The sequence below is a fragment of the Juglans regia genome, chromosome 1, assembly GCF_001411555.2.
Source record: "Juglans regia cultivar Chandler chromosome 1, Walnut 2.0, whole genome shotgun sequence".
Taxonomy (NCBI): Eukaryota; Viridiplantae; Streptophyta; class Magnoliopsida; order Fagales; family Juglandaceae; genus Juglans; species Juglans regia.
Genome location: NC_049901.1, coordinates 41,217,283 through 41,235,679, shown reverse-complemented (window position 1 = coordinate 41,235,679; position 18,397 = coordinate 41,217,283). Strand labels below are relative to the sequence as shown.

The following is an 18,397-nucleotide window of genomic DNA, read 5'->3' as shown; positions in this document are numbered from 1 at the left end:
AATCGTTTATTGATATTGAAATATAATATATCTATTTAATAAAAATGTATAAATTAAAGACAGAAATAATTTTTATGAAATAATAAACCTTTTTTTTTTCTCTTAAAAATCTGTTATTATTATTTTTTTTTTAGTAAAAAAATCATGTCAATATGATACATAATTTAGTATGTTTTTACCTAACATTCTTGAAGCTATTTATATTTTCTTGGTAATTTACGTTGGCTTAGGGCCTAGGGGGAAGCTACGCGTGTATAAAAAAAGAAAAGAAAAGAAAAAAAAGGGTGGGAAGCTACGCGTTGCGTAAACTTTTGAAGCGCGTAAAAGTCCAATAGTACTTCCGTTTCAAGTTTGGTGAATGATGGAAAGACGTCAAAAGCTGGGTACGTGGACACAGATAAGCACTTTTCGTTTTTTTGGAGAAACATCTCTCACACACTACCAGTACCATGCTCCGTACGTGAGCCCTCAACACTGATCCGACACGTATACCTACTCAACCGGAACAAAATTGTTATTTTACACGCGTCGATCTAAGGCGTCGACTACATCAAAATGTTCGTAAACCCTCGTTTGTTGTAATACACCCCAATCCGAGTTTCTTGATTGGTAAGACGTGGATCCGACGTGGAAATCATATCCACCGTCAAGTTTGAACTACCAACACATGGCGGATACTTTATTGCCGTTGGATAAGTCGAGAGCAAAGGGAAGTACCTGTAGAAAACACGACGACAAGGCCGAGGCTGAGAAGGAACATTTTGAGGATAGAAAACAAATTAATTCAGAAAACAATGGTGTCCAATTTTTGTTACAGTGCTGGATCTATGGCTATAAATACCAGACCTCTCTTTCATTCACATTACTCTCTTCGCTTTTCAGAGGCACTGATCAAGCGAAGCTCTAGTTCTGGTACAATTCCATTTACGATTTTATTTCGTCGATTCTCCCTGTTTGGTTCCCGAGAAATTGAAGGGATTTCTTTTTCTTTTTTCTTTTTCTTTTTCTTTTTCGTTTCAATTGCTGACGAGGTTTGGTTGATTTCTGCATGTTTTGGATTTCGCAGTTGGAACTCGAATCGGGTACTTCCGCTATTGGCTTTTAAGGTAGATATAATAACTCACATTTCAGATTCTCGTGCTGGATTTTCGTAATTAAATCTGATGTGAGTTCATTTTTATTTTTGGTAATTGCAGAGAAGCGAGCCGAGAACCCCGTACAGAAAGAATTACAAGGAAGGAGGGCAGAAGGAGGCAAAGGAGGAAGAGGAAGAAGAAGAAGCAATGACGATCAAACCGGCGGTTCGGATCGCCGACCGGAAGCTCATCGTGAAAGACCGAACGATCCTGACGGGAGTACCGGAAAATGTGATCGCCACGTCCGGCTCGGGCTCGGCTTCTGGTCCTGTGGAGGGGGTCTTTCTCGGAGCCATTTTCGACGAGGACAACAGCCGGCACGTGGTCCCGCTCGGATCCCTGCGTGAGGTCCGGTTCATGGCATGCTTTAGGTTCAAGTTATGGTGGATGGCCCAGAAAATGGGCGATAAAGGAAGGGACATTCCCCTGGAGACGCAGTTCCTACTGGTCGAAACCAAAAATGGGTCCCACGTCGAACCGGATGACGGAAACGAAGAGAACCAGATCGTCTACACGGTCTTCCTTCCTTTAATCGAAGGCTCTTTCCGGGCTTGCTTACAGGGAAATGCACAAGACAAGCTCGAGCTCTGTCTAGAGAGCGGCGACGCGGACACCAAGGCGTCGTCTTTTACGCACTCTTTGTTCATCAGCTCCGGGACCGATCCTTTCGGCACGATCACCGACGCTCTCGGGGCTGTGAAATCGCATCTGAAGACTTTCCGGCAACGGCATGAGAAGAAACTGCCCGGAATCGTCGACTACTTCGGGTGGTGCACCTGGGACGCATTTTACCAGGAGGTGACCCAAGAAGGTGTTGAGGCCGGGCTCTCATCTCTCGCCACTGGTGGAACCCCGCCGAAGTTTGTCATCATTGACGACGGATGGCAATCGGTTGGCGGCGACCCACAAGACGGGGACGAGAGCGAGAAGGAGCAGCAGCCGTTGCTTAGGCTGACGGGAATCAAAGAAAACTCAAAGTTCCAGAGCATAGACGACTCGACGGCGGGGATTAAGAACATCGTGAAAATAGCGAAAGAGAAACACGGGTTGAAGCACGTGTACGTGTGGCACGCGATTACCGGGTACTGGGGCGGGGTCCGGCCTGGGGTTAAGGAGATGGAGCAATACGGGCCGATGATGAAGTATCCGGTGGTGTCGAAGGGTGTGGCAGAGAACGAACCCGGCTGGAAGACAGATGTGCTGGCGGTGCAGGGATTGGGCCTGGTGAATCCGATGCACGTGTACAAGTTCTACCAAGAGTTGCACAGTTACTTGGCGTCTGCGGGCATCGATGGAGTGAAGGTGGACGTGCAGTGCATATTGGAGACACTGGGTGCAGGGCTTGGTGGCAGGGTCGAGCTGACCAGGCAATATCACCAGGCCCTTGACGCCTCCGTTTCTCGAAACTTTCCTGATAATGGCTGCATTGCTTGCATGAGCCACAATACTGATGCTCTTTATTGGTAAGTTTACTTTTTCACCCTTATTATTATGGCCATTTTTACTTTCTCTGTAAACAGAAAATCAGAGTTTGAATTTGTAGTATGATTTGGGAAACTCTTATGTGATGTGTGGTGGAATGGAACAGCTCGAAACAAACGGCTGTGGTGAGAGCATCAGATGACTTCTACCCACGAGACCCGACATCGCACACCATTCACATAGCAGCGGTGGCATTCAACAGTGTTTTCTTGGGAGAGTTCATGCAGCCGGATTGGGACATGTTCCACTCCCTCCATCCAGCTGCCGAATACCACGGATCAGCCAGGGCAATCAGCGGTGGTCCCATTTACGTCAGGTAGCATATCTTATATCTCTCTACGACAACATAATTAGCTAACTACTTATTTTTTTTGTAATGTGTTTTGATCATCAATAGGCTAATAAAGGCACGTGTCTGGTTTATTTCCTTTTTGGGAACAGTGATGCGCCTGGGAAACATAATTTTGAGCTCTTGAAGAAGCTGGTGCTGCCTGATGGTTCTATCCTTCGAGCTCGCTTGCCTGGTCGGCCAACCAAAGATTGTTTATTCACTGATCCAGCCCGTGATGGTGTTAGGTACAAGAACATTTTCCGTTTTGCTGCCTTTTTCTATTTATTTGCCCCAGCAGTAATCGAACTTGATAGATATTGTTTGGATGGGGTCTTCGGAACATAACAAAGCTAGTTTAGCGTTTTAGACTAGTTTTGAAGACATGAGTTAGATTTTAACTGGATTGGACTGTGTTGCATGTTGTTAGCATGGTAAATTCTTGTAAACTAATCTTGCAAATCTTAACCATCAATATGATGTTGATGAAGCATTTGCACCCATTTACCAATCTAGATGAGAGTCCGAGGATATGATTATACAGCATGTCTTTTACTAAATCTATTGTTATAATATTTTCTTGTCAAAGACTTTCAGCCATCTATATTCCCGGTCTATTATGGTAAGTATTGTTCTTACTAACATAAGTTAGTTTCAGCTTGTTAAAGATATGGAACATGAACAAGTACACCGGAGTCCTGGGCGTGTACAACTGCCAAGGCGCAGCATGGAACAGCGCCGAAAGAAAGAACACCTTCCACCAAACCAACTCAGAGGCCATAACTATCCCTATTAGGGGCCGTGATGTCCATCTCATAGCCGAGGCCACCATTGACACCCATTGGAATGGTGCTTGTGCTTTCTACTGTCACAACACTGGTGAGCTCATTACCCTTCCTTACAATGCAGCCATGCCCGTATCCCTCAAGGTCCTCGAGCACAACATATTCACTGTCACACCCATCAAGATTTTATTACCAGGGTTCCATTTTGCTCCCGTGGGACTTGTCGACATGTTCAATGCCGGAGGAGCCATAGAAAGGCTTAGATACAAGGTGAAAGACGGGGTCAAGTTGTTGGAACTAGAAAGCGGATATGAAGGAGAAGGGAATGGTGTACCTGGAGTGAAGGTGGAGAACAAGAGTTCAGAGTTGGTGGGGCTAGTTCACATGGAGGTTAAAGGGTGTGGCAAATTTGGTGCATATTCTTCAGTCAGGCCAAGGAGGTGCACTGTGAATTCGAATGTGGTTGATTTTGTGTACAATACGGATTCGGGGTTAGTGACTTTGAGCTTGGATCGCTTACCTGTGGAGGGTCAGAAGGTTCATATTGTGGAGGTTGAGTTATGAACATTTATTCGTCCTAGGTTAGGTAGGAGGTGGAGGGAAAATGTTGGTGGAATTGGGATTGTTACGAGAGGGATCCATCATCTTGTCTGTTGTATCTATAAGTTCTAAGCGTTGTAATTTGGGTTGATGAGATAGTGTAAGGTTGGAGGGAAATAAATCTAAATAAAGTTTCTTTCTTTTGCTTAACGTGGATCCTCTGTCTTATCATATGCTTGGGGCGTAGAGGGAAAAGTCCGGGTTGAAGGTTTTGACCATAATCTAACATTGTGTATTTTTATCAAAATAATCAGACTAATAATCGGAGATTATTATTAAGAATGTCTCCTTCTCTCTCTTTCTGGGTTTTCGGATAGCTTAGGTTAGGATTACCAATATAACTTCAATCTACTCCTGTAAAAATCTTGACCAATTACAGCCAGTAATGGTGCACAATTTTATTTTATTTTATTTGGACAGGAAGAAAGCCCTTAGCTGAAGCTCATAGTGTATAAATAGAAATGTTTAATCCACAAAAGAATCTCATTAAAGTAAATTTATAAACTCATTTTACTAAAAAGTAGATCCGAATATGTCTCGTTAAAATATGTCAATTTGTAAATTTAAATTTTATAAAATCCCTTTGTGGATATAACATTTCTCGAACAGAATATATATCCACCATATGCAATAGGAAAAAACGAAGCAAAACTTTACAAAAAATGACATGTTACAATAGAATGGACATCTAAAAATCTAAATAGCAACAGAAAAAGGGTTTCACCGATCGACCAGTTTACAAAGACGGTAAGTACTTAAGAATAACTACAATCATAAAGAAAAATGTTCGAAGAAAAAAGCTGAGTAAGAACAGTCTCCTCAGTTAAGTACCATCATACAAGAAATCCTGTAACAGAATCTAAACCTAGAATCTAATATTCCATTCTTACAAGTGCGTTTGAAGCTTCTGTTGAGCCGTACTGCATCCAATCCTTAGCACATATAAGTGCTTCCACCGTCTCCGGTCGTAGAGAACTCCTATATCGATCCATCTCCTTGCCTGTTATATCAAATACAGAGTCAGGACCAGCAGTAGATACCGGAATAGACAAAATATCACGAGCCATCTTTGAAAGTGTAGGGTATTTCATCTTGTTTAGCTTCCACCAGCCTAACACATCGAACTCCTGCACACGAGGCAATAAAGACTCTTCCAAATACTGATCCAGCTCTGACTTCATCTGTTGGCTTGTAGTCTCCATAATATACACATCAAAATCTGTGAGTCCATGATCAGACAGAAGATTTCCTCCCTGGGAATCCTCCATCTTAATATTGCTTCCCCCATTTCCTTCTTCGGCATAAGTTGGCGTTAGAGGCAAAGGAAGTGTCAAATATTCATGAAAGAGCTCATGAATTCCATCATTGACAATGTTAATATATGTGGTGGCTTCTTCGCCATAGACTTTTGAGAAACTGAACTCCACAAGCTTCATCTTAAAACGGGGATCCATGACCACTGCAATTGCCAAAACCAGACTGCTATCTTTCCAGTATTTTTCAACTTTTTCTTGCATCATTTTAGTGAGGTTGCTGATGAAGGGATCCTCACTTGCAACAGCACGAGCTAGCTCTGTGTGAATCTTCCACAATTCGTGAAAGAATGTAATTGCAGCTGGGTTAGTTGTGAAGGTCAGGATGTTTGCTGCGTCAAAGAGAAGTTTCAAGTATGTACAGAGAGTCTCAACATGCTTCCAATCTTCCATTGATGGGGCATCCTTGTAATCAGGATCAGAAGTATCCAAACAAGAAAACACTTCCTTTGACTCAGAAGCAGCCACCAGCATTTGATAAGTTGTATTCCATTGAGTCTGATCATCAAGAGATAGACTCCTTTCACTGGGAACTTGAAGCTGTTGCTTGAGATCGAGAAACTTTTCCTCGTGGGCTTCTGATGTCTTCACATACTTAACACTATCCCGGATTTTCTTGATTATTCCTTGCCCTGCCCCTAGTACATCTTTTGCCATGCTGCTCAAAGTGTGTGCAATGCAATTACAAACTAATAATTGACCATTGAGGATTAGAGGGTTCTTAATGGCAAGAAGAGGCCTAAGATTCTCAAGAGCAGCTTCACTTAGCGGCTGATTAAAAGTTAGAGAAAATAACTTGCTCTCCAAACTCCAATCAGAAAGGCAAGCAGCAACAGCATGACTAAGGGCAGTGTCCAAATCAGGATATGGTTCCATTATGACATTGAGAACCCGCCTGTGCAACTTCCAATCACTATCAATGAAGTGTCCAGTTATAAACACATAACCTACTGTTTGGCTCGAAGTCCACATATCCAGTGTAAGGCAAATGCGCCCAGGAATGCCCTCGATAAACTTTATTAGGTTTTGCTTTTCCATCAAGTAAGTTGCAACACAATCCCCTTGGATAGTATTGAAACTCACCATGTTGAAATGGGGCTGAAGATTCTGGACGAAAGCTATAAACCCTGGATGTTCAACCATGTGAAGGGGGTAGTCATGCATGATTATCATCCTAGCAATCTCATTGCGGCAACGATCCTGATCAAACATAATGTAGGGTGAGCCAGGAGTTCTGTAACGTCGTTTTGGTGCATCAGTTGCACTGCCAGTTCCTCCCATCCTTGAACGTGGGGTATATGGTGTTGACTGATTCTGCCCCTGGCTTCGTAGAAGTGCTGTGCAGGTCCCCTTGGCAATGTGGCGTTTCAGGTGGCTGGTTCCAGCAACTTTAGAACCTGTACTGTATGCAAAACTTTGCTTGCATTGCTTGCATTGTGCCCGTCTACATCCAGGACTAATAGCTTCTATGGTGAAGTGCTCCCATACTATGGACTTTTTCTTCCTTCTCTTGTTAGGTTGTGTTTCTGAATTTGGCAGCTCATGGTTCACTTCTGGAGTCATCCTTTTGTTATCTGGGGTTGGCACTGAATGCTCAAAGGAGATTGCTAAAGCGTGCTCATCCGAGATTGCCAGAGCGTGCTCATCCGAGATTGCCAGAGCGTGCTCATCCGACATTGCCAGATCGTGCTCATCCGAGATTGCCAGAGCGTGCTCATCCGAGATTGCCAGATCGTTCACATCCGAGATTGCCAGATCGTGCACATCTGAGATTGCCATTGCATGGTCATCTGAGACTACCATTGCGTGCTCATCTGGGACTGCCATTGCGTGCTCATCTGGTGGGGCCATCATGTGCACATCTGGTGGGGCCATCTTTTGCTCATCTTGGGGTGCCATCGTTTGCTCATCTTGGGGTGCCATTGTTTGCTCATCTGGGGGTGCCACCATTTGCTCATCCGGGGGTGCCACCATTTGTTCATCCGGGGGTGCCACCATTTGCTCATCTGAGGTTGCCACCATTTGCTCAGATATGGTTTCTGTTGTGTGCTCATTTGGGGTTTCCCTCTTGTGATTATTCGGGGTTTTCGTGGTGTGATTATTTGGGGTTTCCATGGTGTGCTCATTCGGGGTTTCCACGGTGTGCTCATTTGAGGTTCCCATGGTGTGCTCATTTGGGGTTCCCAATGCAACCTCATCAGGGGTTTCCACCGCGTGCTCATGTGAATTTCCAATCTTGTGCGCATCTGGCTTTGCCAACTTCTCCTCATCAAGGGTTGCCATAGAAAAAATTAATTTCTACAATCAGCTACACACATAAATATTAAAGAAAGGTTAGTTGCAATTAAAAAAAATTAGTTTAGGGCATAATGATAGTATCAATGCTTAATTATACACAAGAACCATTGGGTGCAAAATTAAACAAGCTGAGTTTGAAAAGCATATTTTTTATGCTGGAAGCCAAAAAATAATAATGGATAGAAAAACGGATAGGAAGATAATGCCCACATATTAAAAAAAAAGGGAACAAGCTAATATGGAACACTGAGGAAACCATCAATACGAGTCTATTGCTCAGAGTATAATAGTAAAGCATAGTAAAGGATAGCCAATACAATATATGGAACTCCAAATTAATCACAGCCATCCAAAGAACAGTGGAAAACAAGTACCAAGAAAGAAAGAACTCCCATGCACACAGCAGACAAAGTGTTTCACGGACAGTGGGATTCAGCACAATTTGCCTGTTCCAAACATAATAAATCCCATCAAAGGGAATAGAGAACTGCTAAATAGTGAATTTCATGTAAGAGCTACAATTGATGGTGAAAAATGGATTTATGAACAAAAACTGCATTGAAGATAACTCATTCAAGCGATGTAAACTAAAGATATCACAAGGCGGAAACAACTTGAATAGTTTCAGTCTTCATTATGATGCCAAAATCCTCAAACAGGAAGACAGGCACTAGGATAATGGGCTTATAATTTTTGACAAGCAAAGCAATGTAATTGCAGAGGTATTAGTCAAATCACCAAGAATTTAAAGATGCCATCTGGTTACCTTCGACTTTAGATTAACATACAAAAACTCACACCATTACAAAATTAATCAAAAGCTAAAAAACTGATCAATCATTGAGAACAAAAATGAAATTTTGGTAGAGATATGACAAAATTTGGAATAATATTATCTGAACAAGCATCAAATCTTACAATAATGAGATAACATTTTTTTTTTAACATAATCAAATAATCATGAGGCACTCGTATCATTTTACCAATCAGCACCGGGCACATAGAAGCTAGAACTAATAATATACAGTGCCCATCAAATGCATACAGAGTTGTAAAGCACCAGTCCATGAATCAAAACAGCCATAGGTGCAACAAATAGGAATCAACTCCCCTGCCATCTTTATACACCCCCAAATATAGGAAAACAATCCAACAAGGGCATTGCATTAACAACATCTAAAATGCTCGTTCCTTCGTCTCATGTAGTGTGTGCCATGCGAAGGGAATACTTGGGACATTTGATGGCATTGGGTCCAGCATAAATAAGTATAATCTTTTCCCTTGAGATTGTTATAACTTATAGGAGTGGATGGCAGGGTAGATTACAGTTTGACCTTTTCTAGTAATTTTTGTAATGTTTAAATGATATAGCCTTAGAGGATTACTTCTGTATATATCATGCGCACTTAAATTATACCATTTCTTAAATTCATAAAATAACTAGAGAAGTGCTACAGTTACAAAGAGATCTCACAAAAGCAAACTTACAAACTGACATAGCTTCATATGATACGTTATATCTACTTTACAATAAAAGTAACTTTAGAACCTGACGTACCATATCAAACCACGTCAATTTGTGAGTTTACTTTTGTGAAATTCCTTTGTGGCCAAAACATTTCTCAAATAACTATTCTATTTTCTTTTAATAAAAAATCAATATTAAAAAGACATAACTGTTAACGAAGCTAATTAGATCCCAAGGAGAGGTATAAATAAACCAAATAGGGGACCATCGAAATTGATTAAAACAAGCTTGCTAGGATGCAACTGAGAACTGTTTGATTTCTTTTCTTCTTTCAGCTTCCAAAGGAATTTTTCACAGGGTGGCACCAAAGGAATTCCATCCACAATTAGTTTCTTCAATTTTTCCTAAGCCTTTTAACTGTCACAAGCATTAATGAAGCCAGCTCTCTCGTAGCCTTTTGCTGAGTTTGACATACCTAAGTTTTAAGGCATGCACACTTGCGTGCACAAGAGAGGGTAAAATATGCTCCCCCTTCAACACACTTTTGATGACTCCAAAATTTAGCAATGTTTTTAAAATTTTAAGTCCAAAATTAATGCATATACCAGACCAGCCAATGACAGAAGGAAGCATGCTACCTTCAATGCAAATTCCTACACTTAAAATATAAAGGTATTAACGTGGTGGACAGTGGGCCTATGTGGGCCCATATGCACAGATGACTCAGATTTGTCAAATATATTGAGGGAAGGGAGGATCCAAACTGACCATGTACCACATTTATGCTTGCTAAAGCCTATGGCAAACCAAATTCGTGTCACAAACACAAGTGCTCCTTCAGTTTAGAGCGCCTGACACTGGTGTCCCTGACTACAAACGCTCGTTCAGCACTAAAATCATGGCTGGATTAACCTGGACTCACTAATGGGCCGAGCTTAGGACACATGACCCGACTGAGTAAATACGGACGAGTCAACCCCCATCAGCTAGACCTGCCCTAGACTCCATAAAGTCCACTTGATCAGGTCCATCTGAAGATCAAAGCTACAGATGAAGTCCACACGGATCGGATTAAAATATGGTAATATACTTCTACAATCTGATGGAGTCCAGATCTAGGGTTTGATCGTCTGGGCTTAAAAAAAAATAAAAAATAAAAAATCATCCCGGATCAAATAAAACCCAAGAATCAGTAAAAAGAACCCGATCATCGCCACCACGGAATCAGCAAAAACCCAGTTCTTCCAGCTCGTAACACCAACGAATTAAGCTACGATACGCTACGAAATTTCCAAAACCAGAATTCAATGGGTGAAAAACCAAAAGCATCCAAAGAAGAACGAAGAACAAGCTCATCCCAAAATATTATAACAAATTAATTAAAAAAGCAAAGAAAATGAAATTGCTTTAGGGTCAGAGGGTTTTACCGCGAGAGAGATCCTTAAAATACAAAAAGAACTGAGGCCCGAACGGGACGTGGCCCGAGCTTGGGGGGGGTTTCCGGGACCGGAAGAGATCTAGGGTTTTGCAGAGACAGGCTCGGGGGAGAGAGAGGGAGTGAGATTGGGCTTGGGACAAATAAACCCGTGAAGCTAATTGGACCGACAGGGACTAGTTTTTCTTTTTAATTTGGGGTAGTTTAAAGTTTCAGCCTTTAGGGGGGAATTAGATCACACAACAACACGATCTGGAAATTCTTCAACTGCCAAACTCTTGCCCTTTGGGTATTGGACTTTTTTTTTTTTTTTAGGGGGGGCGGGGGGGATAGGTCCAGTTTCCTTTTTTTTTTTAAAAAAAAAAAATTAATTATTATTATTTATAAAAAATTTAATTATATATATATATATATATATATATTTGTGTGTGTTTGGTGGACTTGACTTAATGGGTCTCCTCCCACTACTATTCCTATTTATGAGGCCAGGGGTCCACCTTAGGTTTGGTTTTGGGGGCAGATAATTATGACTTTTTTTAAAGCCCAATTGCGTGTCTAAACTCTACCAAAATAAAATAAAAATAAAAATAAAAAGGGGATATCTTTGATTCCTATTTTGAGATGCTTCTTTTTGAGGCTCACATTGAATCTGATCCATCCACCAACACTGCTCCTCCCGGACCTTTTGTTTTGACCCATTTTTATGTGAATTTGGTTAGCTCAGCCTAATATTATTGGGGGTTTTAACTATTTTCTTGAAATCCCTTTCAGAAGTCAAAGACATGTGGTCTGACATAATTTTTAATTTTTAAAATAGAAGTCTAAAGTTTGAAACCCTCATTCTTCAAATAATAAAAAAAAATTCATTTCAAAAATATATTTAATATATATATAAAATAATTCATAATTTCAATAATTGATTAAATATCTCATTTGTTGTAATTTAAATTTTATCAAAGATAGTTTGTCCAATTTTCTAGTTCCGCTTTACCATTGTTAGAGCATTAGCATTGGTCTATGTATATGCATATGCAAAATCACCTCTTTTGCATATCCACTTTGTCATTCAAGCAAAAATCTCACATTGGCTTATGCATATTTGAGACAAAATAATAATAAAATATTATTATTTTATTATTATTAATTTTTTGCTAAAATCAATTTTTTTATATATATTTTACAATTAGCATCCACTACATACATTTGACATTAATAATATAAATGCATTAATAAAAAATATATTTTTTTATATATTATATTAAAAATATAATAAAATGAAAAATATATATATAATATATTATAATAATAAAATGAATGTGCAAGTGAAGGTTTGTTGTGCTGTTGAAGGAGAGAGAAAATGAAAGGATTGTGAGAGAGAGAGTGGGAGGAGAGAGAAATAATGATTAAAATATGATTTGTAGGGTGAATAGTGGTTATCTAAATTTAGATAAACACTGTTCATAGGTAGCTAAATATTTGGATATGCATAAGCCAATGTGAAGGATTTTAAGGTCATATTATGTAAATATGACTTTGCATATGCATATGTATAGACCAATGCTAATGCTCTTAAGGGGATACTTGGTTTAGCCGCATATATATATATATACATATCTTATGAATTTGAGTCTTTTTAAGTATGATATTAAAGGGGAATGATTCATGCCTATTATTCTTTATCTACCCACTTGTTACGATTATGGCTTTGGTGGATATTAAATAATATATTCTATGAGCAATGTTATATTTGAAGATTGTAAATAAAATTTCTCATATTTTATATATTCTCATTAGTTTGGACTTTTTAGACAAACGATGATTTCATATGGTATTAGAGCAAATGTCTTGAATTCGAATAATGCCTTTAGACTTCATCCAATTAATAAAATATTCAACATGTTGAACTGAACCCATTTATTCAGGGATCATATTGGTTTTGTCTTCAACAATGCATGCATCTAGTCTTACATGGTAAGCTTATTCCAAGCTCATCTAAGCTAGCTCTCTAGACAAGCATCCTTATGAATAAATTAATATTTGAGAAACACTTTAGACACAAATTTTTTTTATAAAAATAAATTTATAAATTGACGTGTTTTGATGTTGTACATCAGATTATAAATTTAATTTTATTGTAAAGAAAATAAAATGGATCACATGAATTAAGTCACGTCAGTTTATGAGTTTATTTTTATGTGGACACTTTTATAATATTTTGTTATTATAGTAGCATCCTTAAAATAATTCTATTTGAAAATCTTTATATCACACATCATCCAAGTGGTATAAATTGATTTGAAAGATAAAATTTAAAATTTTAATCTTATAAATTAAATTATACTATATAAATGATATGTGGTGTAAATATATTCGATCAAATAACTTAAACCTCATCTCTCTCTTATTTTTGTTTCTAAAAAGCAATTTCCCATTTCCCATACATATCTATAAAACCAAATAAAAAAGGTATTTGCAATATTCTGGAATGTGAACCATAGATTATATATAGTACCTGATCAAAAAAACGCAAGACTTGCTGAACTCTTCACAAATTACCATACTTCATGACATCTTTAGCAAAAGCTGTAATTTAATTAGTTTTAATTGCAGTGTCAAATCACCGAAACTTGAGATCATTGAGTTCTTCAAGTAGTAGGAAAAAAAAAACATTCATATTGGGGTTGCGGCCTTTGTGTAACATCATTATTCATGTTCATGTCCTTTTTGGTGGTGGTGGTGGTTCACGTACGTACCTTTTCATTAATTTGGAGGTATTTACAGTACCTATTTTCAATTCAATCCCACGCGAAAGATGGATCCAAAAACTATGGCCCATTAATTGTCAAATCGATTTTATGGACTGGCATGATAATGAAATATCTCTCTCTCTAATTATATATAGATCGATTGGAGTGCCAAGTACACGTCGACCTTGTTTTTATTTTCATGTCGATATTGAATTGAAGTGTCATTCACACCAAATTTTAGTGGCCCCATAAATGTTTACCACACGATAGGCAATTTCAAGAGATCATAAAGTTCTTTATCACACACACATATATAGGAAAAATATCCCGGCTGATCGAGTGAGTTTTATCCGTTTTACACCAGTCAATAACATTTCTCTCCCCTCTCCCCCACACACAGTGCACTCTCCCCTCTCTCTCCATTCTAGCTGACATACTGATTCTGATCGACCAATCTCTCCGATGGCCTTAAGTTGATCTCTTTCATATACCTCTTCTCATTCCTCCTCACCATACAAGCTTCATCTTCTTGCGCTATATATGCTTTCCTCGCCGGATTTCAATCCTCGATCCCTACCCAAAAGCTATCTTTGTAAGGGTTAGCAAAGTTCTAACCTTATATTCATGGTTATACCTTACCTATTGAATATAATAGTTTTAATAGATATAATAACATTACTATTAAGAGCTACTTTAGCTCTTGTTAAAAAAGATATTAAGAAAAGTTTAGCCTATTTTACAATGTTTTAATTGGATTATATGATGTTAGCTCTAGGTATTGGGTCTTATTGAGTTACTTTGTTTCATGAGCATAAGAGTACTATTGGAATGGAAACAAAGAGAAGGAATTCACGGGCCTTAGATAAAAGGAATACAAAATAGTCATATGTCAGAATGAAAGAAAGCCGTTGAAAAGCAGGGTAAGTGGTCTGCCAACGAACTCAGGAGGGATTATAGGAATTCAAGAAGTGATGAATGTCTCATCAAGTCACGTTAACATACAATATAGACATGTGAGAACTGCTACAAACACAAAAAGATTATACTAAAACAAATCCATAAACTGATATGGTTTCATGAGATCCGTTAAATCAACCTTACAATAAAAATAATTTTACAATCTGACATATCACATTAAGCTACGTCAGTTTGTGAGTTTATTTTTATGTAATCCTTTTGTTGTTAAAGTATTTCTCTAGACATATGTACACATATATTGAGTGAGTTTCTAATTATTCATCATTTTTTAACAATTGTTATCTTGATATTTATTGATATGATATTAAATGATTGGTAGACATATGAAACATAATAGATAAATTTTGAATCATTTAATGACACATAATGTAAGAAATACTAAATCAAATTACACAGCGGAAGCAATTTTATCTTATTAGCAATATCTTGAATCTAATGCAGTCGTTCCACGGATTCTTAGTGTCATCGTTGTTCATCCGACATCCTCCCAATAATGGTGGAATGTGCTATGTGGTAATATACCAGAGTAACACTCATATATTTAACAGTCTAAAAGTCGGGACTAGAGAGAACTATACTTTTGAGAGAGAGGTTTTCTGTATATGCCACATGCGTCATTCAAGACTCTCTGAGAGGCTATGTAAATAGTCACTCTAAGTGTAACCATCGGCTGGCCATAAAGGGCTAGCCATCAAGACTCTCTGAGAGAAGACTAGCATAGCAACATCCCTAAAAGTATCTTGTTATGCCCTGACTAAATTTGGTCACATCAAATTAAGTATTTCCAATCTCTCAAGTCGAAACTACTCAAGGCAATGCTCGATTTCCGTAAAACATTATGTACTCACAACTGTGTTGCAACTTATAAGAAACAACACAACTTGCCGGCAGAGAGTACACACCATTATCGGTGTGTTACCAAATAGTCTTCCCCCCACCTTCATGTCATTCAGTTTCAGTCCAATCATTTTTCTATCAATGTCTCTTTAGACTGCATCATTCATGGCCACAGATAACATGTCAAAGTAGAAAACACAAAAATAGCAACCTCATGACATAGTCAAAGGTCTCCTTAAGACATAAATAAAATAAAGTCATCAATTATTACCTACATGACTCACACGGTGAGGAAACAGAAATCCATTCACTCACATCTATCGTTGGTCGTAAACACATGTTTAGTATGAAATACATATTAGGATGGAGTTATATTTTCAAAAATAAAGAGTATACATCTGATTTCAATACACCAAATAGATCTAAGTCTAGTTATTATCTCAGTGCCTAACCCGAGTCTCTTTATTTACTCGTTATCCAAAGTGCCAAAAAGGATCTTGCATCCGGCTAAACCACATGCTACATGAATTGTGAGTAACTATACACGATCATTTCAAATATGATGGACCTCATCTTAGCTCCCACTAAGGTGACATATCTTTTGTGTCTTATAACTTATCCATCTCTGGGAAAATACCGATAACATATTGTCTCATCTTTACTCATTATCGCTTTGTAGCGCCAAAGGCGATCGCTCGTGTGAATGAGCTGATCTATACTTGTCGACATACATTTTTCACCATAACTCTCAAATTTATGGTGAATATGTGTGCTTACATAAAAAAAATACTTCCAATTATGTCACATGATCATTGAACAAATTAGTGTCATGTGCACGACAGACAAAACCATGATGGAGAGAAATCACATGGTTAACTAAAAAATAATCAAATCACAACTACCAAATGATGTTTAATGATCATTTATCTCCATGCGCAATTTCTCGTGTAGTAACTTTCCAAAACATGCTCCTACCAAGAGATTGCTTTTATATATAAAATTTCTTTACACAACCATGAAATCAGCGACTTATCGCGAATCTCATTTGAGGTCAAACTTACAATATAAACTTTAGATTCTACTCAGCAAGTCTAACTGCGACTTTTAAGAATATACAAAGTGACCACAAATGTCATTCAGCAAACTTATTTTGCGACTTCAAGGTTTCATATAAATCTATTGTACTCAACAAAAGCATGTGAGATAACTATCTTTATTTTTCATTAAGGGTAAAGCGATTAGGGTCTTTGGACCCAAAGATAATCACAATAGTCTTGTCATTACTTTTAATGACAATCGCATCACAAACTCACTTAATCAAAAGTAAGTTATATTTACTCTCTAATAAAATCCTAACTTCTGACTCTCATGAGCAAATCATAAAGGAAACTCCAAATAGTATAGGAAAACTAGATTCTTTGGTATTTTCCATCTCATTAATTGTTTATAGATTTTGAATAAGAGCTTATAGAAACTGTTTTTCTTATACATAGTCTCACAAGATGTGAATTCTTAGCTACTCTTCATAAACTCATGTTCATCACCTTGTAGTATGGAAAACCTCTCATTAGGTAACAATTAATAATCTAAGACAACCAGATTATCATATCTTTTAGGAGGACACTTTTCTAAGATTGTCAACAGTAGAGGTGTAAAAAAAATAGGTGAACCAGTAAACAGGACCGGACCTGTGTGTTTGGTTCGGTACCGGGTTTGGTTCAGTCCGGTATTGATTTTATTTTTCTTAAAACCGGTCAAAGTCAGTCCGGTTCTGGTTTTTCTTTTTCTAAAACTGAATTGGACTGATTCGAACCGGTTCATATATATATATATATATTATAATTTGTTATATTGTTTATAATTACATATAAAATAGTTTTGTATTATATGATAAATTACTAATTAATATAATATTAAATTGTAATATCTTATATCATTATAGCCTATTGTTTTAATAGTTATACTAATACTATATAGTGTGTATTAATAGTTATACTAATTCTATGTCACTATATATTATAATATACTATAATATATCACTATAGTATTATATACTATAATATATAATATAATATAATATATTAAAACTTAAAAATCAGACCGACCTGGACTAGAACTGGTAAAATCGTAAGTACCGGTTTAGGGGGATAACTAGTGTGGAATCGATTCTTAAAAATACAAAGCCGGTGCATACCAGTTCAGTCCCAAATTTTGTCCAAAATCGGACCAAACCGGACCGATTATACCCCTAGTCAACAGCATTCAAAGAACCCCATTTTATTCAATATGTCGTTAATAAAAATAACTAGGTACATTGGGCATCTTTGAATAGATGGTTGATTTAGGCCACACGAAAACAGTACCAACAACATTTATTCACTTTTTATATCAAAATAATACAAACAACAATCATGTGCTTAAAGTACTTTGCGCCTAAACATCACAAAAAACTAACCATCTAATTCTTCTATGAGAATCAACTATTTGACTATTTGAAGAAAAATTTCAATAAATGTGTGATCAATGGTTATCTAAATGCAATTCAATTAATGCCAAAAGATGGATCTATATCCCTATCAACTCCATTTTTCATTTGTCAATTAGATGAACAACCCAGGTTGGATCATATAAGTGAAATGAATCTAAGATTCTATATTTGGGTTTCTACTATGTGATTTCAGTACCTTTAACGGAGCCATATTACAAATATTCTCTTCTAATCCCTAAACGACAAGAAAATACTGATATATAACTATCACACTATTTATGAGAATTTTTAGATTTTATGAATTTTGGGAGTCACTATCACTAATAGTATATCGTCACTCAAATGTATACTAACATTAGTTGTTGAATTACTCCCACTATTTTCGACGATTTTTTATAATTTTTTTTTTGAAAATATTAAGGTTAAGGTAATGTGGTATGAAACACAATAAAACTTTATTTCCAAAACAAATATTTACAAAAAATACAATACCCTACCATTG

At 37.6% G+C, this 18,397-nt stretch overlaps 2 protein-coding genes across 4 annotated transcripts; one reads left to right on the top strand and one right to left on the bottom strand.

Annotated features, from left to right (window-relative positions):
* The first annotated feature begins 819 nt into the window (after positions 1-819).
* LOC108995620 (probable galactinol--sucrose galactosyltransferase 6) lies at positions 820-4,481 on the top strand. 2 transcript variants are annotated; one of them, XM_018971210.2, is made up of 6 exons: positions 820-912; positions 1,067-1,106; positions 1,197-2,599; positions 2,725-2,934; positions 3,060-3,194; positions 3,605-4,481. In XM_018971210.2, the coding sequence occupies exons 3-6, from the start codon at positions 1,284-1,286 to the stop codon at positions 4,293-4,295; spliced, it is 2,352 nt and encodes a 783-aa protein (XP_018826755.1). In that variant the 5' UTR covers positions 820-912; positions 1,067-1,106; positions 1,197-1,283; the 3' UTR covers positions 4,296-4,481. The 2 variants fall into 2 exon arrangements, with proteins under 2 accessions (XP_018826755.1, XP_035548161.1); XM_035692268.1 differs by lacking the exon at positions 820-912 and having other exon boundaries at positions 1,051-1,106.
* A 507-nt stretch (positions 4,482-4,988) lies between these two features.
* Positions 4,989-11,143, bottom strand: LOC108995619 (zinc finger BED domain-containing protein DAYSLEEPER-like). 2 transcript variants are annotated; one of them, XM_018971208.2, is made up of 3 exons: positions 10,838-11,056; positions 8,317-8,388; positions 4,989-7,952 (listed from the first exon to the last, which is right to left on the bottom strand). In XM_018971208.2, the coding sequence occupies exon 3, from the start codon at positions 7,925-7,927 to the stop codon at positions 5,204-5,206; it is 2,724 nt and encodes a 907-aa protein (XP_018826753.1). In that variant the 5' UTR covers positions 7,928-7,952; positions 8,317-8,388; positions 10,838-11,056; the 3' UTR covers positions 4,989-5,203. The 2 variants fall into 2 exon arrangements, with proteins under 2 accessions (XP_018826753.1, XP_018826752.1); XM_018971207.2 differs by lacking the exon at positions 8,317-8,388 and having other exon boundaries at positions 10,838-11,143.
* Between the last annotated feature and the right edge of the window lie 7,254 nt (positions 11,144-18,397).

Bases quoted from the DNA above. Each gene is read 5' to 3' on its own strand.
- LOC108995620 (XM_018971210.2), top strand. From the start codon at position 1,284: ATGACGATCAAACCGGCGGTTCGGATCGCCGACCGGAAGCTCATCGTG. The intron at 2,600-2,724 runs GTAAGTTTACTT...GGAATGGAACAG, and splicing joins AATACTGATGCTCTTTATTG to CTCGAAACAAACGGCTGTGG. The intron at 2,935-3,059 runs GTAGCATATCTT...TTTTGGGAACAG, and splicing joins GGTGGTCCCATTTACGTCAG to TGATGCGCCTGGGAAACATA.
- LOC108995619 (XM_018971207.2), bottom strand. From the start codon at position 7,927: ATGGCAACCCTTGATGAGGAGAAGTTGGCAAAGCCAGATGCGCACAAG.